The following is a 26,153-nucleotide window of genomic DNA, read 5'->3' as shown; positions in this document are numbered from 1 at the left end:
AGCCGAGCAAATCCGCTATTACAGAACATTGCCTTGACACCGGTCGTCCTATGGAATACAATAACACGGAGATTCTGGCTTGCACGTTCAGCTATTGGGATAGTGTTATTAACGAAGCTGTTGAAATCAGACTATCAAGCAACCTTATTAACAGAGATGGTGGATTTTGTTTAAATGCTGCTAGGAATCCGGCTCTGTCTCTCATAAAAAAACAGAGGGACAGAATTAGTGCTACCTCGCCTGTTGATTAATAGTAACTACCGATATTTCTGATGTTGGTTATCTTTGTTTGTGTTGACACTTGTTCTGTGTATGGTGTCTTCCTTGTTTCTCCTCTGTGAACCGAGGTATTAAATTTGCTTGCACATTTCTTCTTCCTTTAATTTGAGCCTTGAGAATGGCAGGGTGTGCTCCTGTCGAAATATCGGCGGTGTTCGACGACGTCACCCGGCGGCAAGCCCGTAAGTTATTTCAACATTCAATCCGCCGGGAAAAGTTAAGGTCTCACAACAAAGTATTGCTAGACGCGTGAAAGATCTCTTGCGCGCGTCTTTTGGTGATGCTCGTGGGCTCAGCCGCCACTTTCGTTATGCTTGGCCTCCCAGGTCCCCAGACCTCAGTCCGTGCGATTATTGGCTTTGTGGTGACCTGAAGTCGCAAGTGTATCGTGATCGACCGACATCTCTAGGGATGTTGAAAGACAACATCCGACGCCAATGCCTCACCATAACTCCGGACATGCTTTACAGTGCTGTTCGCAACATTCCTCGACTGCAGCTATTGTTGACGAATGATGGTGGACATATTGAGCATTTCTTTTAAAGAACATCATCTTTGCTTTATCTTACTTTGTTATGCTAATTATTGCTATTCTGATCATATGAAGCGCCATCTGTCGGACATTTTTGAACGTTTGAATTTTTTTGGTTCTAATAAAACCCCATGTCATTCCAAGCATATGTGTCAATTTGTACCTCTCTATCTCCATTATTCCATGATTTATTCAGTTTTCAAATTTATACTGACGTTTTGGTCACCAGGTATTTTAAGGCTGTGGACAGTGCAGGGAGAATGCAAAAAAGTCGTTAATCAGAGGGTGTGGTGGCAACATCCCTTTTAGGTAGCGGCTTAACGAGCCCCTTTAACTTGTGGTTAAGGACTGGTTGAAGGTACCTGTTACAGGCAATAATGTGCTTCATCATTTGGACTGTGTTGCCATAATTTTTATAGTATCAATTCCAAATCATCACAGCCACTCTCAGTGTTAATATACACTGTCCAGTCACACAACACCTTCCAGAATAACAAAATCACCCAGTGAGTGCCATGAAAATATTGCCCAGACCACAAAGCTCCATGTCTTGTTGCAGGATGTTTTATTTCCGACGTTTCACGCCGTACACGCCAACAGCCGTACGTCCGATGGAGCATAAAACGCGATTCATCTAAAAAGGCCACCTGTATCCACTCAGCAGACGTGCGATTGCAGTATTGGCTTGCAAATTCCAATCTTCGACGCTGATGAAAAGCAGTCAGCACGGGTGCATGAACCAGGCGCCGGGGGCCCATACGCAGCAACGTTCGCTATGCGGTTGTTGAGGAAACACTACTGGTCGTCCCTTGGTTCATCTAGGTGGTCAGTTGCTCAACACTTGTACGCAACCGTTGTTCACCTCTGGCCCGTGGTACAGCAAAGTTGTCTCGGCGCCTGTTTTGGACAGAGACCTTTTTCCATGCGCGGTATATTTTAACGAAGCGAACGGTTTAGACACCCGTTTCGTAAATGCTTCCACGCTGATCAGAAGCCCAACTATCGTGGTCTTTAAAATGACCACACTGTCCACCCCCCTCCCCCCTCTCCCCACCCTCCACTGTCAGTGCTGCAACCTGCCCTCTGTGATTGGTTACAGCACGCTGACGTCGAACATAGGCGGAGGTCACATTAATGTGACTGGACTGTGTATTTCGTCGGCCGACTTCAGAGATGCACCAACAACGAATGCACAGATATCGCAAGTGACAGATGACACCAGGATCGACAAACTGATATTTAAATTCAAACAAGGGTTGTTTTGACCGCCATCTTGTTTCTACTGCAGAGCAGAGTTGATAATGTGGTGTTTTATGTGGTTACCAAGACTCAAAGAACGACGGCAATGGATCTAACTGAACACACCTCAAGATGACAGCCATTATTTAAAAAACACTGTGTGAATATCATAGTAGCAGACGATATAAATATTGTCTCACGGTATGTTATCCTCCTGTTTCTCCGCGGGGAAGCCACAGCACTTGCCAAGACTCTAAAGAACAAGTTTAATACCTATGAGTACATTTGTATTGATTTGTTGCCTGAAGATCATGTTTGTGCCTCGAAACACGTCGCCTTATTGAGTAATTTGTATTGCATTGTTGCCTGAAGATCATGTTTGTGCTTCGAAACACGTCGCCTTATTGAGTAATTTAAGTAATCAAGGAAAATTTCTTACTGGTAACGATTTCGGGAAAACCGTTTCCTATTTTTGAAACTGTAACGGTCATTCAGCCAATTCGAGTTTAAATTGTTGTATTAGAAACTTAAACACGCATTATCAATGTTCCATAATTATTGTGGAAAATTGCTACTATGCATTCAAGTTTTTAATATAGATGTTCCTCCAGGAACCAACGAAATATTCCATAAATATTAAATTGTTATCGTCATATCTGATGGCCTTGAGACTGAGGATGACCATGGTCACGAAAAAAATTTTTGTCTCGTTCCTGATACTGCGTTGTATCCTTTGTGAGCCAAAATTAGTGAATAGGCTGATTTCATACAGTTGGCTCTCTAGGGCGCCAGCAGTGAGGCTCTGTCTCGTTCTGGGCTGGCCTATCTTGTTGGTGCATTTCCAATGAGATCAGCCTGTTCATGCCGAGAGGCACAGCGAAGTATAGGTAGTAGTTTCTACAGTAATGGGCGGAAATGGTGTTAATGGAAAGGTTTTAAGTCCAAGCCAATGAATGTCTGACTACGGTTAGCTCAAAGATTTAACAGTTTCGAAGGGTTGCTCTGAGGTCATGAAGTAGGGTGTGTCTCACAAACCTTTCTGATAATTTTCAACAGTTTTTCATTTACCTAAAGCAAGAATTGTATTCCAAGCAGATTGATATAATTATTCGAATGTGAAGAATTAGTCTGAGATCGTAGCTATATTTCTCTTCACACGAAAGAGTTTTGCCAGCAGTAGCGATTTCTGAAGTCGAGAATGCTGAAGTGTGAAGGGTGTTTTTATTTCGCAATTCCCGTACGTTAATTTCCAGAGTCAACAGCCAGTTACGGGACACTCTCATTGAAAAATAGGAATTGAGGAAGTAGGCTAAAGTGGACATGAGCCTTTTCGTTTCTATGGAGACCAAAATATTTGTTTGGGATATCTTACTTTATCGGAGATTCCAAGGAACTTGCATGGGTCAGTTAGTGAGCTCAGGAGGAAACCGTTCACCTTGTGTGGTTTCCGATCAAGTAATCCGATCATGGTGTTTCTCTCACGTCACTCAAACAATAAAAGTGGACATTTAAATTGCGTATTAATTGAAACTGTTTAATCTTGTCTCGTGAATCATGGTGCTGTTGACAGTTTTTTTACAGTTCTGCGATGGCTGGAAGTTCATCCAGACTACCCATTAAATGCTTCCATCCTGAAAGGCGACATATTTACCTTCTGTAACGAAATCTTGTCACTCGCATTCAGTATGGGCTACGTTGCTGATGGCAGTAAGGATATTTATTTTGGGACCTCACGACAAAAATGATAAGACTATTGAAAGTTATTGAAGAAATGTAAAATGAAGCACACGTAATGAAAAATTAGTCAGTCCCAGATCTCACGCAATATAGGCATATTCTGCAATTCCCTCAATTCGGCAAGGTAGGAACTCCAAAAGTTTACCGAGGCAGCCACAAACAGTTGAAGCCGCTCACTGATCAGTAGAAGTCGCGGAGCCACCAGTTTGCGGTTTTATTGACTGCTGCGTTTCACCTGCTGTTCTAAACAGTGTGATTAAGATGGGGAGGATTAAGCCCGCCAGCCCATGTCTAATAATAAACCTGAGCGTTCGACAAACCAGGAACGTATGAGCGCAGCCTTGTCAGCACGGCTGTTGTTGTGCTAAGACAGAAGTGACAACAGCCTACTCATCATATTGATATACAAACGGGTACAGCACAGGTGATGTTGAAATAACGTCTTGATTCAAAGTCAAAGTAAGCTGAAAGGGCGAGACCAAGCGATGTAAAAAAAAAAAAAAAACAGAACCATCTGAACCACTTCCGGCTCGAACCATTATCTCTCACACATTGCGGATTAAACGCCTCATTGGGCTATCGGTGATCTAAAATCTTCGCTTTTTTTTCCCAAGCAGTGCAGCTACTCTCCGAGGTGACAAACGTCATACTTCTTAATATCGTTTCGGACCACCTTTTGCTCGATTATGTCCCATAAATTTTCGACAGGAATCATCTCAGGCCATCTAGATGATCAACTCGTTCGCTCGAAGTGTCCAGAATGTTCTTCAAACCAACCGCGAACGCCGGCCGTTGTGGCCGTGCGGTTCTAGGCGCTTCAGTCTGGAACCGCGTGACCACTACGGTCGCAGGTTCGAATCCTGCCTCGGGCATGGATGTGTGTGAATTTCCTTAGGTTAGTTGGGTTCAAGTAGTTCTACGTTCTAGGGGACTGATGACCACAGATGTTAAGTCCCATAGTGCTCTGAGCCATTTGAGCCAATTTGAACCAACCGCGAACAACTGTGGCCCTGTGCTACGGAGCATTGTGATCTATAAAAATTCCATAGTCGTTTGGGCACATGAAATCCATGAATGACTGCAAATAGTCTCCAAGTTACCGAACATGACCATTTCCAGTCAATGATCAGTTCAGTTGGACCAGAGGACCCAGTCCTTTCCATGTAAACACAGCCCACACCGTTGTGGAGCCACCACCCGCTTGCACAGTGCCTTGCTGACAGCTTTGGTCCATGGCTTCGTGGGATGTGCGCCACACTCGAACACTACCGTCAGCACTTACAAACCGCAATCGGGACTCACCCGACTATATTACGGTGTCCAGTCGTCTAGGGTCCTACGGATATGGTTATGAGTCAAGGAGAGGTGCTGCAGGTGATGTCGTGGTGTCAGCAAAGCCATTCACGTCGGTCGTCTGCTGCCATAGCCCGTCAACTCCAAATTTCGCCGCACTGTATTAACAGATACGTTCGTCGTACGTCCCACATTCATTTCCGTATTACTTCAGGCCGCGTTGCTGGTTCGTTAGTGCTGATTACGCAAGCGCCATTGCTCTAGGTCGTTAAGTGAAGGCCGTAGGCCAGTGCTTGGTTGGCGGTGAGAGGTAATGCCTGAAATCTGGTATTCATGGTACACTCTTGACACTGCGGATCTCGGAATATTGAATTCCCTAACGATTTCCGAAATTGAATGTCCCAAGTGTCTACCTCCAACTACCATTCCGCGTTCAAAGTGTGTTAATTCCCGTCATGCGGCCACAATCATGTTGGAAACCATTTTCACATGACTCACTGGAATACAAATGACAGCTCCACTACTGTGCTGCCCTTTTATACCTTGTGTACGATAGAGTACCGCCATCTGTATATGTGCATATTGCTATCCCGTAACTTTTGTCAAAAAACCGGTTCAAATGGCTCTGAGCACTATGGGACTTAACATCTGAGGTCATCAGTCCCCTACACCTAGAACTGCTTAAACCTAAGGACATCACACACATCCATGCCCGAGGCAGGATTCTAACCTGAAACCGTAGCAGCAGCGCGGTTCCGGATTGAAGCGCCTAGAAACGCTCGGCCACTAGGGCCGGCTAACTTTTGTCACCTCGGGTGTCTGTGGCAATACGTGTAACGATCTTCTGCCGAGCACCCGATTCCAAATTGTCCCTACACGCAGTTCCCTTCGCAATGTTTGCTCGCAGACTGCCTGAGATGGACCTACATTCACTGACAGCAGCAATTTCTGTCGGCTTTGAAACCGGTTGACGCTAACCTGCCGTGACTGTTGTCTCCATTTCTTGGTGGATATGTTCTGTTTAGGAGCACTGTTCCTAGCTGTGTTACGTGACTGCGATTGGTACATAATTCTTTGTAGACACGTGGGTCCCATCCTCATTAATAAGCCAGGAAACCGGGTAACTTCGTACATTGTGTGATCATGTGCACGTCTGCCACTAATCGACCCATCGCACTGCGTTTGATGGCGTGTACTCCTCTGGCACAAACGCAACGCTACTGCTCTGACGTCCTTCATCTGTGGAGGTCCATTCGACAACCTGCTAACCCGTTTACGCGACTTTCTTTTCGGCGGGGTGAGGGGGTGGTCAATAGTTTTTTCACTGATATTATGCCTGCCGCCAGAAATTACTCTGCTGTTCCACTGTCTCCATCTCAGAGTATCATCTTCACGCAACGTCCTTAATTATGTGTTGGATGTGTAAGTAGGCTGTTTAGGTTTTTATGTTGGTAACGTCACCTAGCGCTCTGTATGAAAATCACTGACTGTGCTGTGTGAAGTCTGTGACTGGTTGGCATTGTTGGAATAGTCGCTATTGTAGTGTTGGGCAGTTGGATGTGAACAGCGCGTAGCGTTGCGCAGTTGGAGGTGAGCCGTCAGCAGTGGTGGATGTGGGGAGAGAAATGGCAGAATTTTGAGAGCGGACGATCTGGACGTGTGTCCATTAGAAAGAGTAAATTTGTAATATTGGATATCATGAACTGATATATATATGATGACTTTGGAATATTATTAAGGCAAATACGTTGTCTGTTCTCTATCAAAATCTTTCATTTGCTGTCTATGCCTATCAGTAGTTCGTGCCTTCAGTAGTTAGAATCTTTTATTTAGCTGGCAGTAGTGGCGCTCGCTGTATTGCAGTAGTTCGAGTAACGAAGATTTTTGTGAGGTAAGTGATTCATGAAAGGTATAGGTTATTGTTAGTCAGGGCCATTCTTTGGTAGGAATTTTTGAAAGTCAGATTGTGTTGCGCTAAAAATATTGTGTATCAGTTTAGTGTCGATCAGAATAGGTAAAGAGCGAAATGTCTGAGTACGTTCAGTTCTGCTCAGCTGTTTGAAAATCACATAATGTAAGAGGTTTATCAGCACAGTCATTCATTAATTTTTTTAAGGGGACGTTTCAGATGTATTCTGCCCTCGGTCTTCCCCCATATTTTTTACCCTTTACAATTCCCTCTAGTACCATGGAAGTTATTCTTTGACGTCTTAACATCTCCAGTCATCCTGTTCTTTCTTCTAGGTGTTTTCCACATGTTTCTCTCCTCGCGTATTCTGCGGAGAACCTCTTCATTTCTTCTCTAATCAGTCCTCCTAATTTTCAACGTCCTACTAAAGAATCACATCTCAAACGTTACGATTGTCTTCTTTTATGGTTTTCCCACCGTTCACGATGCACTTCAACACAATTCTGTGCTTCCAACTTGCTGTTATTGTGGTCTTCAGTCCAACGACTGGTTTGTTGGAGCTCTCCTTCCTACTTCTGTGCAAGCCCCATCATCTCTTAATAGACTCTGCGAAATTTCTTTCTGAAAACAAGAGCGCTGTTTAATACTAATAGACTTGTTTTGGCCGGGTATACCCTCACCGTCTACGCTAGTCTGTTTATAAGTTCTCCTCGCCTTGTTCGTTATGTGCTATTTTGTTTCCCAGGTATCAGAACTCCGTACTTCGTCTACTTTTTGTTCGCCAACTTCGACATTAAGTTTACCAGACATCTCTGCTATTACTTATTACACCATCTACAGCGCTCCAATGCGACCATTGAGCTCTGTTAAAGGAGTGACTAATATTTCGTCAGTTGAGATTGTTATTGTGTTGGAGATATGAAAACTGTAACACTATGCAATTCTTTGGCAATGTTACGAAAAATATTGGTACTGTGCTGAATCAGTATTGTGCGACCTTTGGCGTTCGATGAGTTGATCGCAATCGATGGTTTGAGAACCCCAGATCTAGAGAGTGTGTAGCGTGTCTAGTTGCCCCAAACCTCCAGACTGCTTCAAAGAATTATATACATCCAAAAATTTTGAAAGTACGACAGTTCTACCATTTCCACACCCTCAAGCATCGTACGGAATTAATATATGGTGAGATTTTCATTGTTACACTTTTAAAAACTATGTTGACTAACTTCGAAAATAATGCAGTTTTTGATTAAAAATTGTACTTTTGGTAAAACGAAGGGTTTAGAAATTGTTAAGATAGTGGGCTAGATAACGTGCCTCGAAATGCATTGTTTCAAAAGTACGCATCAATCTGAGCAGTATTCCTCTCTGGGTACGATGCAAAATTCATGAGACACGTCCACTTTATAGTTTTGGGCCCACAGACTTCCTGTCAGCCATTTCTATCAAAGTAATATCGTTATGTACTACGCTGAAGAGCCAGATAAACTGGTATAGATAAGCGTATTCAAATACAGAGATATGTAAACAGGCAGAATAAGGCGCTGCGGTCGGCAACTCCCATATAAGACAACAACTGTCTGGCGCAGTGGTTGGATCGGGTACTGATGTTACAATGGCAGGTTATCAAGATTTACGTTGACTCTGAACGTGGTGTTATAGTCGGCGCATGAGCGATGGGACACAGCATCTCCGAGGTAGCGATGAAGTGAAGATTTTCCTGTGCGATCATTTCTCGAGTGTACCGTGAATATCAGGAATCCGGTAAAACATCAAATCTCCACCATCGCCCGGTCGGAAAAAGATCCTGCAAATACGGGACCAACGACGACTGAAGAGAATCGTTCATCGTGACTGAAGTGCAACCCTTCCGCAATTTCCTGCAGATTTCAATGGTGGGCCATCAACAAGTGTCAGCATGCGAACCATTCAACGAAACATCATCGATATAGGCTTTCGTAGCAAAAGGCCCCATTCCTGTACACTTGACGACTGCAGAACACAAAGCTTTACGCCTCGCTTGAGCAACATCGACACTGGACTGTTGTTTACAGCAGACAGACTGTACGGGTATGGAGACAACCTCATGAATCCATGAATCATGCATGTCAGCAGGGGACGGTTCGAGCTGGTGGAGACTCTGTAATAGTTTGGGGCGTGAGCAGTAGGAGTGATATGGGACTCCTGATACTTCTACATACGACTCTGACAGGTGATACGTACGTAATTACCCTGTCTGATCACCTGATGTCCGTTGTTAATTCGGACGGCCTTTGGCAATTCCAAAAGGACACAGCGACATCCGACACGTCAAGAGTTGCTACTGACAAGGGAATCTCCCCATCGCAACCCCCTCAGATTTAGTTATAAGTTGGCACAGAGGATAGGCCTTGATAAACTGAACACAGATCAATTGAGAAAACAGGAAGAAGTTGTGTGGAACTGTGAAAAAATAAGCAAAATACGCAAACAGAGTAGTCCATGGGCCAGATAAGCAACATATAGGAGACCGGCAGCTCAGGAGCGCCGTGGTCCCGTGGTAGCGTGAGAAGCTGCAGAAGGAAAGGTCCTTGGTTCAAGTCTTCCCTCTAGTGAAAATTTTACTTTCTTTATTTTTGCATAGTTATTATGTGTCCGTTCGTTCATTGACGTCTCTGTTCACTGTAATAAGTTTAGTGTCTGTGTTTTGCTACCGCATCGCAAAACTGTGCGATTAGTAGACGAAAGGACGTGGCTCTCCAATGGGAACCGAAAACATTTGATCGCAAGGTCATAGGTCAACCGATTCCTCCACAGGAAAACACATCTGATATATTCTATACGACACTGGTGACGGCACGTGCGTCACATGACAGGAATATGTTGTCGACCAACCTAACTTGTACACTTGGCGAATGGGTAAAAAGATTCTTCTACCTTGCCCGATTTACGTTTTCTTGTGAATGTGATCATCACTCCCAAAAAAAGTGATGAAAACATAAGAGTTTGTCACATAAACTGAAAATAAAAAATTAAACTTTTCACTCGATGGAAGATTTGAACCAAGGTCCTTTCGTTCCGCAGCTGCTCACGTTACCACGAGACCACGGCGCTTCTGCGCTTCCAGTGTCCTTGATGTTGTATATCTTCCCATGAACTACTCAGTTTGTATATTTTGCTTGTTTTTTCACAGTTCCACACACGTCACGCGTATTTTCTCTGGGGCTGCCGCAGATATTTGCAAATTAGTTCTTGCAGTATGGAGTTAGGCCAAAAAATTGCGGCACATCACAAATTCCGTGGGGTGACCGAATGTCAGTTCAAACGTTCATGTTCCTCATTACAAATAAAAATATCTGTAAAATGGACTTTCATACGATAGTTCCACTGAACGCTCGCAATTACTCTAGTAGAGATTCATTTTAACGATAAGCACTGACAGGGATAGAAATACCCAAAGAATGACCCCTACTCCGGTAGTGACTGAGAAGTGTTGTTGCATGGCGATAGTAGGCAGACTGCACATCCAAGGTTGGCACACGAATCGAGAAGCGGTGTGTCAGACAAGGAATACGCACAGAACAACGTGTAGTGATCTTTCGGCATCTGTTGCTGTTTTCTGCTGCAACAAACGCTGAAAGAAAGTATGACATCATTTTACCAAGAAACTACAAAGAAGTATACGGCCAACCTCGCGGTACTGAAGACAGAGTTTGGAAACCGATTTTTCATCTTTCAAGGCAATAGATAATGTTCTACCTTTCTAGCTTTCAACAGCTCAACGTTTCCAAAACGTAGATGTAGAAGATATTTCAAGTAGAATGAGTACTCCTTTCCCTTCTAGTGACACTGAAGTTGAAGAGGAAATAATTAAATTTGAAATTAATATTTTCTATAGTGAGAATACATTGAAGATAACTTTTGGAAATGACTGAATGCAAAAACCTACTACCCAAACACTGCAAAAGTGGCATCGCATGTTTTATAATTTTTCGGATCAAAATACATACGTGAGTCAGCGTTTTCAACGCAGAACACAGTGAAGCCTAATGTGGAAATAAACTGACTCATCCTCGTCTTTCAGACTGTGTAAGGTTAGCTCTGACAAATTATACATCAGATTACAAATTATTTACAATGTTACAATAAACTTGTCAATGATATGCATAACTTTTTCCAACATTTGTGATAGTGTATAGCTTTTCCACGTGTGTAATATCTTGAAACTTGAGTAGTAGGCCTATAACCTTTAATGAAGAGAAAATTACCTTTTATGTGTTTTCTGCCACTGAAATTATTAATTATGCCTACAGTTTTGTTTTGTGCTTAAATCCTTATAAATTTTTACGTCAGTAGATCTATAAATGGTCTAAATTACATGTAGTAGGTCTCAAACCTAAAGGCTGTGCACCTCTGCTCTAGATTTTTTAAATTTTATTTTTATTATTTTTTTAAAATGAGGGATGAGGAATAAATCTTATGAAATGTCCCCTTTGCGCAGCTTTAAGTCTGACGGGTGACACTCCTTGAGAACGCCTACAGTTCTTAGCGTAATCAGGTAATGTGAGCTCTTCTTCATCTAATTGTATTCTGAAAGCAGTGAAATTAAACTTTTTGCCTGTCTCTTTCTCTAGCAATGCGTAGCCTCTGAAAACTGCAGCATCAAATAAAAAACAATTTTTATACCTTATTTGTATAAAACAATTTGTATACCTTGGCATACTTCCTCATGATAGGGAAAGAAGACAGTTGCTGATCTTGTTTATCAAAGCTATTCATTCCAGTGTCAAAATAAAAAAAAAATGGTTCAAATGGCTCTGAGTACTATGGGACTTAGCTTCTGAGGTCATCAGTCCCCTAGAACTTAGAACTACTTAAACCTAACTAACCTAAGGACATCACACACATCCATGTCCGAAGGAGGATTCGACCCTGCGACCGTAGCGGTCGTGCGGTTCCAGACTGTAGCGCCTCGAACCGCTCAGCCACTTCGGCCGGCTCAAAATCAATAAGAGCCTGTGGTTTCACTACCGTCCAATTGGTTTTTTTTATCAACTGTACCAGTATCTTTCACGTTAGAATGATAATGGTACGTAGACAAAATATTAACAGGCTTCCTGGCCATGCACTGTAACGCCGGAAGTTTGTGTGAATGAGATACCAGTAACCTACGAAAACTGCATGATCCTTGTCAACACAAAGGTTCACTAAATAGATCTTCACAGCTTCGCTACAGAGTATTCCTCCGGTTGCATCATCTGGCTTTTACAAGAGTAGCAGTCATTGGTGGATTCACAAACTTTGTAGATCTTTATATCAAACTTTGGCCCCTTTCATGGGTTATATTGTATGTAGTGGAGCCTACCCCTGAAATTTATAAGACTCTCATCTACTGCTATATTTTCTCGTGGGTAATAGGTTTCTCTGATATTTGTCTGGAGATTCTGAACAAAGGTTTTATTTTGAAGAGTCTGACTCATTAGGAGCATTATTCTCATTATCAGTGAAATGAAGGAATGTAGATAGGGTAATGAATCTTTTATAAGGAATAATGTATGAAAAGAATGCAGTATGGATTGATTTTCTTATGGACCAATACGACTGAAAGTAGGCTTTTGAATGTGGCCCTGTAGGATACACAAAGCGAAAAATCCGTTCATTTCATTCAAATATTTATTTTTAGATTCAGAATGTGGACTGCTGTTGTGAAATTGATTTGAATATTTATTTGTTTGTATTGCGATGTGGTTCCACAAAACAATATGAAGAGGATAAGGGTGGGGCGGAAGCCTAAGTACCCCTGGAATAATACGTATGTTTCCAGAAAATTGAAATTTTTATGGTTTGTCCAAATGTTTGCCCCATTTCCATCTCTCTTCTTCATTTTTCTTTGTCTGCTGTGTACCTGCACCGAGTGCTGCGCCATTCACGTCGTCATCTACACTGTCAGATTCAAATGGCTCTGAGCACTATGGGACTTAACATCTATGGTCATCAGTCCCGTAGAACTTAGAACTACTTAAACCTAACTAACCTAAGGACATCACACAACACTCAGTCATCAAGAGGCAGAGAAATACACTGTCAGATTCCGCCGATTCCGCTTATAGCTCTTGTTACTAAATCCACCTTGAGAAGTAGAATTAGAACTGGAACTATAATATTCTGAAGATTCACTTTCACCTTTATTCAGAATACACTGATTTATTCGTCCGTACGGCGGCGCAGCGAAAACTTTTGCTTAAATGACGAAATTCTGATTCTAACTACTATACCGTCGGAATAGACGGGATCCAGTATATTTCTGCAGACAGCAAAGAGCGACTCCGACGAGCGGCACGGCTCGTAGCAGTGAAATGAGCCATTGGGTCTAGTCGAGTCGGTGCAAGTTGATCCCTGACTCAACCAATAACGTGACGCAGTTTTGAAAACGTCTCTATGGCAACGCCTCACAACTACGTTGACGGATACTGTTACCGCCGGCCGCTGGTGGTCCAGCGGTTCTAGGCGCTTCAGTCTGGAACCGCGCGACCGCTACGGTCGCAGGTTCGAATCCTGCCTCGGGCATGGATGTGTGTGATGTTCTTAGGTTAGTTAGGTTTAAGTAGTTCTAAGTTCTAGGGGACTGATGACCTGAGATGTTAAATTCCATAGTGCTCAGAGCCATTTGAACCATTTTTGTTGTTACCGCTTCGCAGTTGAAAAAGCTGGCAACAGCGCTGCGAGCTGTCAAGAGATCCTCTTACGCTGCTCAGGTATAGGAATTTTTCGTTGGCTGTGGAGAAGCAATCTAGCAAAACTGCAAGGCTTAACTGGCTGAAACACAACTGCGAAAGAACAGCGAGAAGGAATGGATGCTAGCTGAAGATGGTAGCATGACTGAGAAGTTAAGAGCACAGGAGCGAAACTGTAAGAACTCGTGGTGAGTAATGAATGAACAGACCAAAAGCGAAAACTACTTTCATGGGTTAGAGTCCTGAGCCGGCATGCAGTTCCAATTTGTCAGGAAATTTCAAAACAACGCACACCCCACTACAAAGTGGAAAACAGACTCCAAATTTATGTAGTGTTTTCAGTTATTGTTAAGATTTTCATTTTTTTGATCATACAGCATACATGGGATAACAAATCGGCAGGTTTAGTTTTTACAGTATATTAATGCCCCCCCTTCCCCGAAACATGGACATTGCTGTTAGTGAGGAGGCCTGCGTGCCTCAGCAATACAGAGAGCCGTACCCTAGGTTCAACCATAATGGAGGGGTATCAGTTGGACGAAAATAAAAAATGCTGCAAAATAGTAATGGGAGACTGGAATGCCATTGTGGGAGAAGGGAAAGAGGGAAACATAGGAGGCAGTCACGGTCTTGGAAAGAGAAATGACAGAGGTGAATGGTTAATTGACTTCTGCAGGGAAAGGCAGCTGATAGTGGCAAACGCATGGTTCAAGAACCATAAGAGGAGGCTCTACACTTGGAAATCACCAGGGGATAAATATAGAAACCAAATCGATTTTATACTGGTAGAAGAAAGATACAGGAATGGAATCAAGAAGGTGCACACATTACCAGGTGCAGATATTAATAGTGACCACAACTTACTTATGGCAGAAATAGAAATAAGAATGAAAAAACTGAAAAAGGCGACAATGGTGAAGAAATGGGATCTAGAGAAGATAAGTTCCAACAAAGAACAAATTACAGAAATGCTGTCTCGGGACTTTCTAAACACATTACGAGACAAAGAAGCACCTGATAATGCCAACGAGTACTGGAATATGCTGAAAGAAGGAATCATTAAAGCAGGACAGCAAAATATAGGATATGTAAAAGGGAAAAGGTCAAAAAAACCATGGGTCACACAAGAAATGATTTCCAAGATGGAGGAGAGAAGAAAATTGAAAAACTGGGTCACACAAGAAATGATTTCCAAGATGGAGGAGAGAAGAAAATTGAAAAACAAGAACACTGAAGATGCAAGAAAGATATACCGAAGGTTAAATAACGAACTGCGAAGAGAAACAGAGCAGGCTAGGAAAAAATGGCTAAAAGAGGAATGTGATGAAATTGAAGAACTGGACAGGAAAGGAAGATACGACTTACTATACAACAGAGTAAAGACTATGGCATGGGAACAATACAGAGCAGGAAGTGCTACTATGGAAATTTTGAGTAAAGACGAAGAGGTAGTGTATAAAGATCGTGACGATGTCCTCCAGAGATGGGAAGAATATATAAAAGAGCTATATGACACAAATAGCAAACCAGAAACTCTGGAACTTGAATCAGACAACAGTGTAAGTGATGAAGAGAAAGGACCGACCATCATAATGGAAGAAGTAAAGTCTGCTATTGCTGCAATGAAAAATGGCAAAGCAGTAGGTACAGATACAATACCGGGAGAAATACTAAAATGCTTGAACCACAATGGAATAAGAGAAATATTGAGGTTATGTAATAAAATATATGACAGTGGTGAATGGCCTGAGGACTTTTTGACAACAGTAATTATTCCATTGCCGAAAAAACAAGGAAGCAAGAAATGCAGCGAGCACAGGACAATCAGCCTCATTTCACATGCAGCCAAAGTGATGTTAAGAATAATTAATAAAAGTCTTAAAAAAGTAATAGAGGAGAATCTCGGCGAGGAGCAGTTTGGCTTTAGACGGAATACGGGCACCAGAGATGCAATAGGAGAAAGGTTTATTGAAAAAGGAAGAGACCTATATATGTGCTTCATCGATTTAGAAAAGGCATTTGACAATGTGGTTTGGGACAAGCTGGCGACTATTATGAGGGAAAAGAGAGTGGACTGGAAAACCAGAAGACTTATAAACTCATTGTACCTTAATCAAAAAGTTTCAGTTAAAGTGAGAGGAGAAAGTACGAACTGGATCAGACTAGGGAAAGGAGTAAGACAAGGATGCTGTTTATCACCTACTCTTTTCAACCTGTACTTGGAAAATATGATTGACCAATGCTCATTAGATGACAAAGGAGTAGAAATTGGAGGAAGAAGAGTAGGGTGCTTGAGATTTGCTGATGACATGGTCCTTCTAGCCACAGGGGAAACAGAATTACAGGATTTGGTGGACACCATTGCAACTAACGGAAAAAAATATGGAATGAAAATTAACACAAATAAAACAAAAGTATTGGCAATAGGAGGAAATAAGGAACTAAAAATTGTGCTGAATGGAGAAAAACTAGAACAGGTGCAAAATTTTAAGTATCTTGGGAGCAGGATAGACACCGACTGGAAGTGCACCACAGAAATTAAAACAAGGATAGCAATGGCAAAAGAGGCGTTTTATAAGAAAAGGAGAATCTTCTGCAACGGTATGGACAGAGAACTCAGAAAGAGACTCATAAAATGTCTTGTATGGAGTGTTCTTCTATATGGCGCTGAAACATGGACTATGAGGAAAAAAGACAGAGAAAGGCTGGAGGCTTTTGAGATCTGGACATGGCGGAAGATGGAAGGAATAAGTTGGATGGACAGAGTAAAAAATGAAGAGGTACTGAGAAGAGTGGGAGAGAAAAGGCAGTTACTAGATGTAATAAAGAGAAGAAAAAGAAATTGGATTGGGCATATATTAAGAAAGAATGACGGACTGATAAAAACAGTTTTAGAAGGTTATGTAGAAGGGAAAAGAAAGCGAGGAAGGAAGAGATTCCAGATACTGGATGACATGATGGACGGTACAACATACAGCAGCCTTAAGAAGGAAGCAATGGATCGCAGAAAATGGAGAGGCAAAGGACCTGCTAATACAGCAGATAACTGATGATGATGATCAGTTGAGAGGCCAAACAACAGTGTGGTTCCTGAGCAGGAACAGAAGTCTTTTCAGTACTTGCAGGGGCAACAGTCTAGTTGACTGACTGATACAACCTTGTAAGATCAGCCAAAACGGGCCGGCCGAAGTGGCCGTGCGGTTCAAGGCGCTGCAGTCTGAAACCGCGAGACCGCTACGGTCGCAGGTTCGAATCCTGCCTCGGGCATGGATGTGTGTGATGTCCTTAGGTTAGTTAGGTTTAAGTAGTTCTAAGTTCTAGGGGACTAATGACCTCAGAAGTTGAGTCCCATAGTGCTCAGAGCCATTTGAGCCATCAGCCAAAACGGTCTTGCTATGCTGGTACTGCGAACGGTTGAAAGCAAGGGGAAACTACAGCCGTAAATTTTCCCGAGGGCATACAGCTCTACTGTATGGTTAAATGATGATGGCAATCTCTTCAGTAAAATATTATGGAGTTAAAATAATCTCCGGGTTGGGACTACTCGGGAGGAGGCGTTATCAAGAGAATGAAACTGGCGTCCTACGGATCGTAGCGTGGAATGTGATATCCTTAATCGGGCACGTAGGTTAGAAAATTTAAAAAGGGAAATGGATAGGTCAGTGTTAGATGTACTGTGAGTTAGTGAAGTTCCGTGGCAGGAGTAACAGGACTTCTGGTCAGATGAATACAGGGATACAAATACAAAATCTAATAAGGCTAATGCAGGAGTAGGTTTAATAATGAATAAAAGGACAAGTTTCTATGAACAGCATTATTGTAGTCAAGATAAACACGAAGCCCACACCTACCACGGTAGTAAAAGTTTACATGCCAACTAGCTCTGCAGATGATGAAGAGGTTGAAGGAATATATGATGAGATAAAAGAAAGTATTCAGACATTCAAGGAAGACGAAAATTTAAAAGTTATGGGAGACTGGAATTCGATGGTAGCAAGAGAATGAATAATAGGAGGTGTATGTGGACTGGGAGAAAGGAACGAAGGAGGAAGTGGCCTGATAGAATTTTGCTCAGAGCGTAAATGAATTATCAAACACTTTGTTTATGAATGATGAAAGAAGGTTGTATAGGTGGAAGAGACATGGAGGCACCGGCATGTTTAAGATTATATTATGGTATCAAAGAAACTTCTGAAACAGATTTCAAATTGTAAGACATTTTCAGTGGTAGATGTGGACTCGGACCACTATTTATTGGTAATGAACGGTAGATTAAAATTGAAGACATTGCAAAAAGATATGAAATCAAGGAGATAGGACCTGGATAAACTGAAGGAACCAGAGGTTGTAGAGACTTCCACAGGGAGCATTTGGCAGCGGCTACCTAGCACAAGGGAAGGAATACAGTAGGAGACGAACAGGTAGTTTTGAGAGATGAAATAGCGAAGGCAGCAGAGTACTAAGTAGGTAAAAAGACGAAGTCTAGCAGAGATCTTTGGGTAACGCAAGAGATTCTGTATTTAACTGATGAAAGGAGAAAATACAAAAATGCGGTAAATGAAGCAGGTGAAAGGGAATGCAAAGGTGTAAAAATGATATTGACACGAAGTACAAAGTGGCTAAGCAGGGGTGGCTACAGAACAAATATAAGGATTTAGAAGCGTATGGAAAGATAGATACTGCCTACAGGAAAATTAAAGACACCTTTAGAGAGAAGAGCCGCACCTGTACGAATATCAAGAGCTTAGATGGAAAACCAGTCTTAAGCAAAAAAGAGAAGGCTGGAAGTTGGAAGGAGTATACGGAGGGTATATACGAGGGGGATGTACTTGAGGACAATATTATAGAAATGGTAAAAAACGTAGATGAAGATGAGATGGGAGATATGATACGGAGTGAAGAATTTGACAGATCGCTGAAAGACCTAAGACGAAACAAAGCCCCGGAAGACATTGGGAGAGACAAAAAAATCTTCCCTTTGGTGAGCAAGACGTAGGAGACAGGCGAAATACCCTTAGACTACAAGAAGAATATAATAATTCCAATTCTAAGGAAAGCAGGTGCTTACAGATGTGAATATTACAAAACTATCAGTTTAAAAAGTCATTCTTACAAAATACTAACACGAATTCTTTAAGGAATACTGGAACAACTTGTAGAAGCCGACCTTGAAGAAGATTAGTTTGGATTCAGGAGATTTTTAGTACTCGTGAGATAATACTAACACTGCGACTTCTCTTAAAAGACAGGTTGAGGAAAGGAAAACCTACGTTTATAGCATTTGTAGACTTAAATAAAGCTGTTGACTATGTTGAGTGGAATTCTCTCTTTGAAATTGTGAGGGTGGCAGGTATAAAATACACAGTGCGAGAGGCTATTTGCAACTCCTACAGAAATCCCATGGCAATTATGAGAGTATAGGGGTAAGGAACAAGTGGTTGAGAAGGGATTGAGACAGGGTTGTAGCCTATCCCCGATGTTATGTCATCTGTACGTTGCGAAAGTAGTAAAGGGAACCAAAGAAACATATGGGAACCAATTAAAGCCCTGGGAGAAGAAATAAAAGATTTGAGATTTCTCAATGACATTTTATTTTGCCAGAGACGGCAAAGGACTTGAAAGAGCAATTGAACGGAATGGACAGTGTCTTGTAAGGACGATATAAGAACATTAACAACAGTAAAACCAGAATAATGGAATGTAGTCGAATTAAATCACGCGATGCCGAATGAATTAGACTAGAAAACGAAACACTTAAAGTAGTAGATGAATTTTGCTATTTGGGCAGCAAAATAATTGACGACAACCGAAGTAGAGAGGGTACAAAATGTAGACGGGAACAGTCGAGAAAAGCTTTTATGAAGAAGAGAAATTTGTTAACAACAAATATAGATTTAAGTGTCAAGAAGTTTTTTCTGGAAGTATTTGTATGGAGTGTAGCCATTTATGGAAATGAGACATGGACGATAAACAGCTTAGACAAGAAGAGAACAGAAGCTTCTGAAATTTGGTGCTACTGAAGAATGCTGAAGATTAGGTGGACTGATCACGTAATTAATGAGAACAGAGTTGGGGACACAAGAAATTTGTTCAAATGCTTCAAATGGCTCTGAGCACTATGCGACTTAACGTCTGAGGTCATTAGTCGCCTAGAACTTACAACTAATTAAACCTAACTAACCTAAGGACATCACACACATTCATGCCCGAGGCAGGATTCGAACCTGCGACCGTAGCGGCCGCTCGGCTCCAGACTGTAGCGCCTAGAACCGCACGGCCACTGCGGCCGGCAAGAAATTTGTTGCACAGCTTGTCCAAAAGAAGGGATCGATTGATAGGACACGTTCTGAAGAATTAAGGGATCATCAATTTAGTGTTGGAGGGAAGTGTGGGGTCTAAAAATTTTTATATAGGGACCAAGAGATGAATACAGTAAGCTGATTCAGAAAGATGTAGGTTGCAGTAGCTATTGGGAGATGAAGAGGCTAGCACAGGATGGAGTACCAGGGAGAGCTGTATGAAACTAGTCCTCGGAGTGAAGACCACCACAACAACAACAACAACATATTAACGGTATCGTTGCTACCGATGTGGTCTTTGCATTCCGTGCTGAGGCGGCCTTTTATTATGGCTATACTGCTCTCCAAATGATGGTGGCTGTGTTGAGCGACAACGTTCCGCCTGGTATGAACTACTTATCATCCGATTTTTGGAAAACTAATAGGTGCATTAGATTTTTGCAGATTTTACAGTCTAATATCTTCACTCGATGAAGAACTGAATTCCTTTCCTTATCTATCATACTTACTGGGCTGCATCCGATTAAGCAAAATAGCACGAAATTCTATAGAGTTCGCAGAGGCAATAATGCACAACGTAAACTTTCCGTATAGTTGATTCTTAGCTCATGAAATATAGGTAAGATATAAATATTTTATTCAAAATTGAGAGCAGAAGGCTATCTTATTTAGTTTTCGAGTTATTGGTAGCTGGCGAAGCGCCCATTCACGTCCTTGCGTATCGCATATCCTGTGATCATAACAATCGTCATATCTCAAACAATTAAAGATATCGAAAGTAAGTTTTTTTTGCAAATTATAGCACGCAATTGGACACATACGTTGGTTTATAACTACTCAAAACTTTTCTAGTGATTGAAATATGGAAGTAACTCATCCATAGCAATGAGATGTCGACAGGTCATGGCGCATTCAGACGTCCGTAGCACTGTAGGAAAACCCAAGTGGCGCACATATACAAATCGAACAGCACCTTGGGAACGGCGCAGCAGGAGGTATATATACATACACAGCCACGAAAGGGTTATTAAGTAAGTGTGGAGAGTCTATGTGCATCCAATGTTTCTACATGAATGTACGAGGAGACTACGATATACAGTAAGTTACACATGACGTCGAACGCTAAGAGCATTGTGCAACAACACTGGCGCACTGTCAGTGGAGAGTGCATGTTGCGGGTTTCATGCAGATACAGTTCTGCTTCACTAGGGAATGGAAGTGAAAGGGCACAGAACCTGGAGACGTACGCCAAAGCTGGAGGGACGGTACGATTCTAGTGGGCAAAACGATTAACTATACGCAGATTTACCGTGAAAATCTAGCGGTATGTAGACCAATAGCATTGTCGCATCCAGACGTAGTGAAACGGTGTCAACAATTTTACAAAGGACGCATAGATATGAGTGATGGTGACCGGGAAGGACGATCTCAGAGCCGGCCGGTGTGGCCGAGCGGTTCTAGGCGCTTCAGTCTGAAACCGCGCGATCGCTACGGTCGCAGGTTCGAATCCTGCCTCGGGCATGGATGTGTGTGATGTCCTTAGGTTAGTTACGTTTAAGTAGGTCTAAGTTCTAGGGGACTGATGACCTCAGATGTTAAGTCTCATCGTGCTCAGAGCCATTTGAACCATTTGAACGATCTCAGACGTTTATGGCCAGGCGTTGTAGGGACTGATCCACAGCAATCACAATTTCCCGGCAACAAAGGCGTTCAGAAAGCGGTTACCGAATGGCTCCGTGATCAGTGAGTGGATTTCTATCGTCGAGGAACTGAACGATCGGTAGAACCTTCTGGTCGGTGTATACAGACATTTGGTGACTATGTTCAAAAATAGTGTCACGAATCTGAGTCACTTTAAAGTCAAGTGTAACATTCAGTAAAAGTTACTTGGGCTGCTATCATAATGTGTAACTTATTTTTTGAAGACCCCTTGTATCATAACTCATGCCGACGTTCTGTTTCCACTAGTGGAGAAAAGTGCATGCAGAAAAAGGTCACTCACAGCTCTTAGTCTATTTGGCACTAAGTATCGTTTCGGTATCTTTGTGTTAGATGTCACTAAGTTGCCAGAGCATCTTTTAGAGAGTGCATTATTGTTGTGTCTCATGGATCTTTTATATCCAAGTTCCCTTAATTATGAACATGGATGTCGATAATCTGAATAATCTACAGCAATAATAAGTAATTTCTTACCTTCTTTGTCATCTGTATGCATTTAAGACGAAAAGTATATATTAGCATCGTAGCACACACTTCTTGTGAATCTTATTACATGCGATTGTCCTAATAAGGCTGTATATGGAATTGCATGATTTTATGTTATTTATTTGCAAAACTAACAATTGTGTATGTCGCTTATTAACTACTGAAGTGATCGCGCATGCTTACATTACTACGTAATGTTTTACCTGTTGTCATGCTATACTGTTAAAAAGTCTACCGAAAATTGATGCAATGAGAACTCTACAAAGGTGAAATGATTTATTCTGACACAATAAATACATTAAGATGTGTATTTGCATATAGGGATACGCTTTCGAATCCCGGTTAATCATTATCTTTCAACCTATGTTGTATCTTCAGCTTCCTCTTCCAGTCTTATACGTTATTACACAAGTTTGTAGGAATCACGTTTTACATATACCCACATTTCTACAATTTCACAAAATCGCTTAAAAAACGATGGGTTAGTTTTCGTGAGGCACACCTGGATACTATACGTGAAACTTGTAAGTGCGGTAACCCTGTGATAGTTGTCCATCTTGATGTAACTGGTGATTTTATTACCAAAAACAGTCCTTACTAAAGAGGGCAATTCACCATCCGTCATAATGAGATTAAGTGAGACCGTTCCCAGTCAAGTGGTAGAAAAAAAGAATACAGAGATCAAAAGAATGACCTGCGCGGTATTAACAGGTATCATCCGCTACCATAAAACAGAGACTTACGTACTGACATATTTTTCCAACAGAGTGCTACCGATGTGTCGCATCACGACCGTATAAATTATTAATAATCAGGAAATTAAATGAGACAACATTGAACTTTGCATTACCAAGTTAACTTGGTATCTGAATAAACCGCAGAATTCGTAGTTTTGGTCGCTTTTGAATTAATTGGAACAGACAACTGTTTTCACCCTTACACCCAACATCGAATCAATAAGGGGAATATAAAACGTAACTGCTTCTGAAATTGTGAAATCTGAACATGCACGAATTAAATAGACACTGTAAACAAGAAACAAATTAATTTTAACAAAAGGAGCGAGGCAGACGACAAGTAATAGTGAACTAAATTCATTAATGCGATATTTGATTCGTAAATGATGGGTAAAAGTATCAAATCCTGCCGCTAGTGGCGTTGGTAGAAGATGTGATGACAGACGTTGTATGAACAAATATTTGTTAAGAATACCTAAATGTCAGGGAGTGCAGTAAAAAGTAAGGTTCATAAATTCACAATTACATTTATAACCGTTTCAGTACAATATTATAGACTGCCGCTTTGAATCACAAGGTTTAAACTAAACCGTGTACATTGTTGCTTTTTAAAGTACAAAAATTTGGTGAAACTCAAAAGATAAAAATTCTTACGATCTAAACGAAACATAGACTTTGATAAGAAGGTACTGAGAGGAACGTATAATACCACGCTGAACCCCGGTCAAACACCCGTTTTTCCAATTCACATGTTACGGTCAGAGGAGCAGATGAAGATAAGTATCAAGGAAAATAAGTGAATCAATAGCTTTTCGAGCCCAACATTTCTAGTGAGAATCCAGTCATGTCATACAACTTACACACTGGCTTTACGAGTACTCCCATTTGTAATTCCTGTCAAGAGAAAAAATTAGCTTGGTTAACTACGAAGAAACTATCCGTGTTTGTCATAATAGCTGATTATTCCTACAACATCATTACTATGTCGTTGTTTTCACAGTGCCACACATCCTACACCAGGGCACTGGCTGAAACAAGCCAGAACGATAATAGACCTAAAACGTCTGTGACAAGTTCAGACAAAGAAAATAAAAACTAATCTAACATTCAGTCAATAGGAAACAGTCCCGCGCTCTCCGCAAAGTAAGTACAGAAACAAACAAACCCCACTGAAAGGTTCTTTAAAAGGAAAACGTGTAAGATGTTGTTATTGGGCAGACACATCTGATATTTTATCAATCGCTCGGTGTGCAAACTTGGTAAGTGATTGCGTCAGCGAGAGAGATAAATTTGGAAACGTACTTCATTTGATGAAACTGGAAGTCGTTCGATAAAAACGTTATTCGATTTCCTATTTACTGTCACCGAAGAGACAAGCAAGGCTTTTACTGTCGCGGGTATTCCAGGCTCTAGAGAATACGTAACGGTGCTGTAAAAGGATTGTTCCTCTGCAACAGTTCGCCGTCGTCTTCAAGGGCGCAATAAAAGAGTCACCGACAATGCCGACAGCCAAGCTGTAACCTCCCGTTACGGAAAGGCAGAAGGCGCATCTGAGGAGAGAGGCTGTACTTACGTAAATGACCCAGTCCTTAGGGTTGTGGGCGTTTGTGCCGCATATGTACAGCCGGTTGCCGTCGGTGATGGGCTGGATGACGCGGATGTGGTTCCGGCAGTCGAAGTGCTGCAACAAAAGAAACAAAACTTTAAGGTGTATTGTTTTTATGAATGTAATACAGCCGATTTGGAGTGTGAACAAGAGTTTTTCTGCAGTGCAGCGTATATACACACACACGTGCGTGCGCGCGTGCACACACACACACAAACACACACACACACACACACACACACAGAGAGTGAGAGAGAGAGAGAGGGGGGGGGGGGGGCATATCAACTTGACCGCTATGATCATCCGCACAGAGCGATGTGGTCAATGTGATCGAGGCACTGGATCGCAAGCGGGAGGACTGTGATCCAAAGACCTGCCCAGGCATCCAGAATTAGAAACTCTGCACTTTCCCTTCGCCCTAATGTAGGGACAGTTCCTTGCATAGTGACCGATCCCTACCCTCGGCGATCTCTAATTTAACTAGTTTTTTAAATCTAATAACATTCATTATATACATCTTCCTAAGAAGCTGTATAGTTCTCTGGTTCAATATTAAGTTGCTGAAGTTCGCTGTGACGCATAGCAAACCCTTGGTAGATTAATGTACCCGAAAAACTCTTATAGACTACAAAGACATAGTTAGTGACTGACTTTGTTTTTTGAGTCATCAGTGTCCTGACGGGTTCAATGCTGCTCGCCATGAATTCTTCTCTTGTGTGGCCTCTTCATTTCAGAATATCCCTTGCAAACAACGTCCTCAGTTGAATGTATTCCAATATGTGTCTTCCCCTACAGATACTGTCCTCTATAGTTCCCTCTGATACCGTGGGAGTTATAGCCTGATAATTTTACAGATTTCCTATCATCCTTTACTTTAGCCTTGTCAGTGATCTCCTTATGTCCCTCCCTTTGCTGATTTTGCGAAGAACCTCTTCATTTCGTGTGTTAGCAGCCCACGTAATTAAAAGCATTATTCTGTAGCACCACATTCCAAAAGCTTCGATTCCCTTCCCTTCTAGTTTTCCCACAAACCACGGTTCACTACTGTACAATGTTGTGGTCCAGACTTACATTCCCAGAAACTGCTTCCCAAAATTGAGGCCGATGGCTGATAGCAGCAGACCTCTCTTGTCCAGGAATACTATCTTCGTCTTTACTATTCTGCTTTTTAAGTCTGCCTCGCATCTTCTGTCATGTGTTATTTTGCTTAAAACGTAGAAAATTTCCTTCATTTCTTCAGCGTCGTCGAAATCAGTTCCGATGGTACTCCTCGTTACTTTCGCCTTTCTTCGGTTTACTGTAATATTCTGTACTCTGTTCATTCTGTTCAGTATATCCTGCATTTCTTCCTCGCTTCCACTGAAGATAGCAAAGTTAACAGCGAATCTTGTCGTTGATATTCTTTCGCTCTGCACTTTAGTCCCACTTCTGAACGTATCTCTTATTCTCATAATTGTTTATTCACAGTACAGACTGAAAAGTAGGGGAGAAGGTCTGCATTCTTGTCTTACATCATATTTAATCTGAACTCTTTGTTCGTGATCTTACCTGATTCTTAAACATACTGTACATTCGTTTTGTAAATGGAAACTTCCTTTTTCTCG

The 26,153-nt window shown here is 41.8% G+C and overlaps 1 protein-coding gene across 1 annotated transcript in view; it reads right to left on the bottom strand.

Moving 5' to 3' along the window:
• LOC126412318 (semaphorin-2A-like) overlaps positions 1-26,153 on the bottom strand; it is a 786,039-nt gene that overhangs the window by 62,683 nt on the left and 697,203 nt on the right. Inside the window, exon 5 of the mRNA XM_050081839.1 lies at positions 24,517-24,624. Within this exon, the coding sequence (XP_049937796.1) occupies positions 24,517-24,624 (108 nt within the window). The remainder of the gene's footprint in view (positions 1-24,516; positions 24,625-26,153) is intronic.

The sequence above is a fragment of the Schistocerca serialis genome, chromosome 7, assembly GCF_023864345.2.
Source record: "Schistocerca serialis cubense isolate TAMUIC-IGC-003099 chromosome 7, iqSchSeri2.2, whole genome shotgun sequence".
NCBI lineage: Eukaryota > Metazoa > Arthropoda > Insecta > Orthoptera > Acrididae > Schistocerca > Schistocerca serialis.
This window is presented reverse-complemented; position numbering and strand designations above follow the sequence as displayed.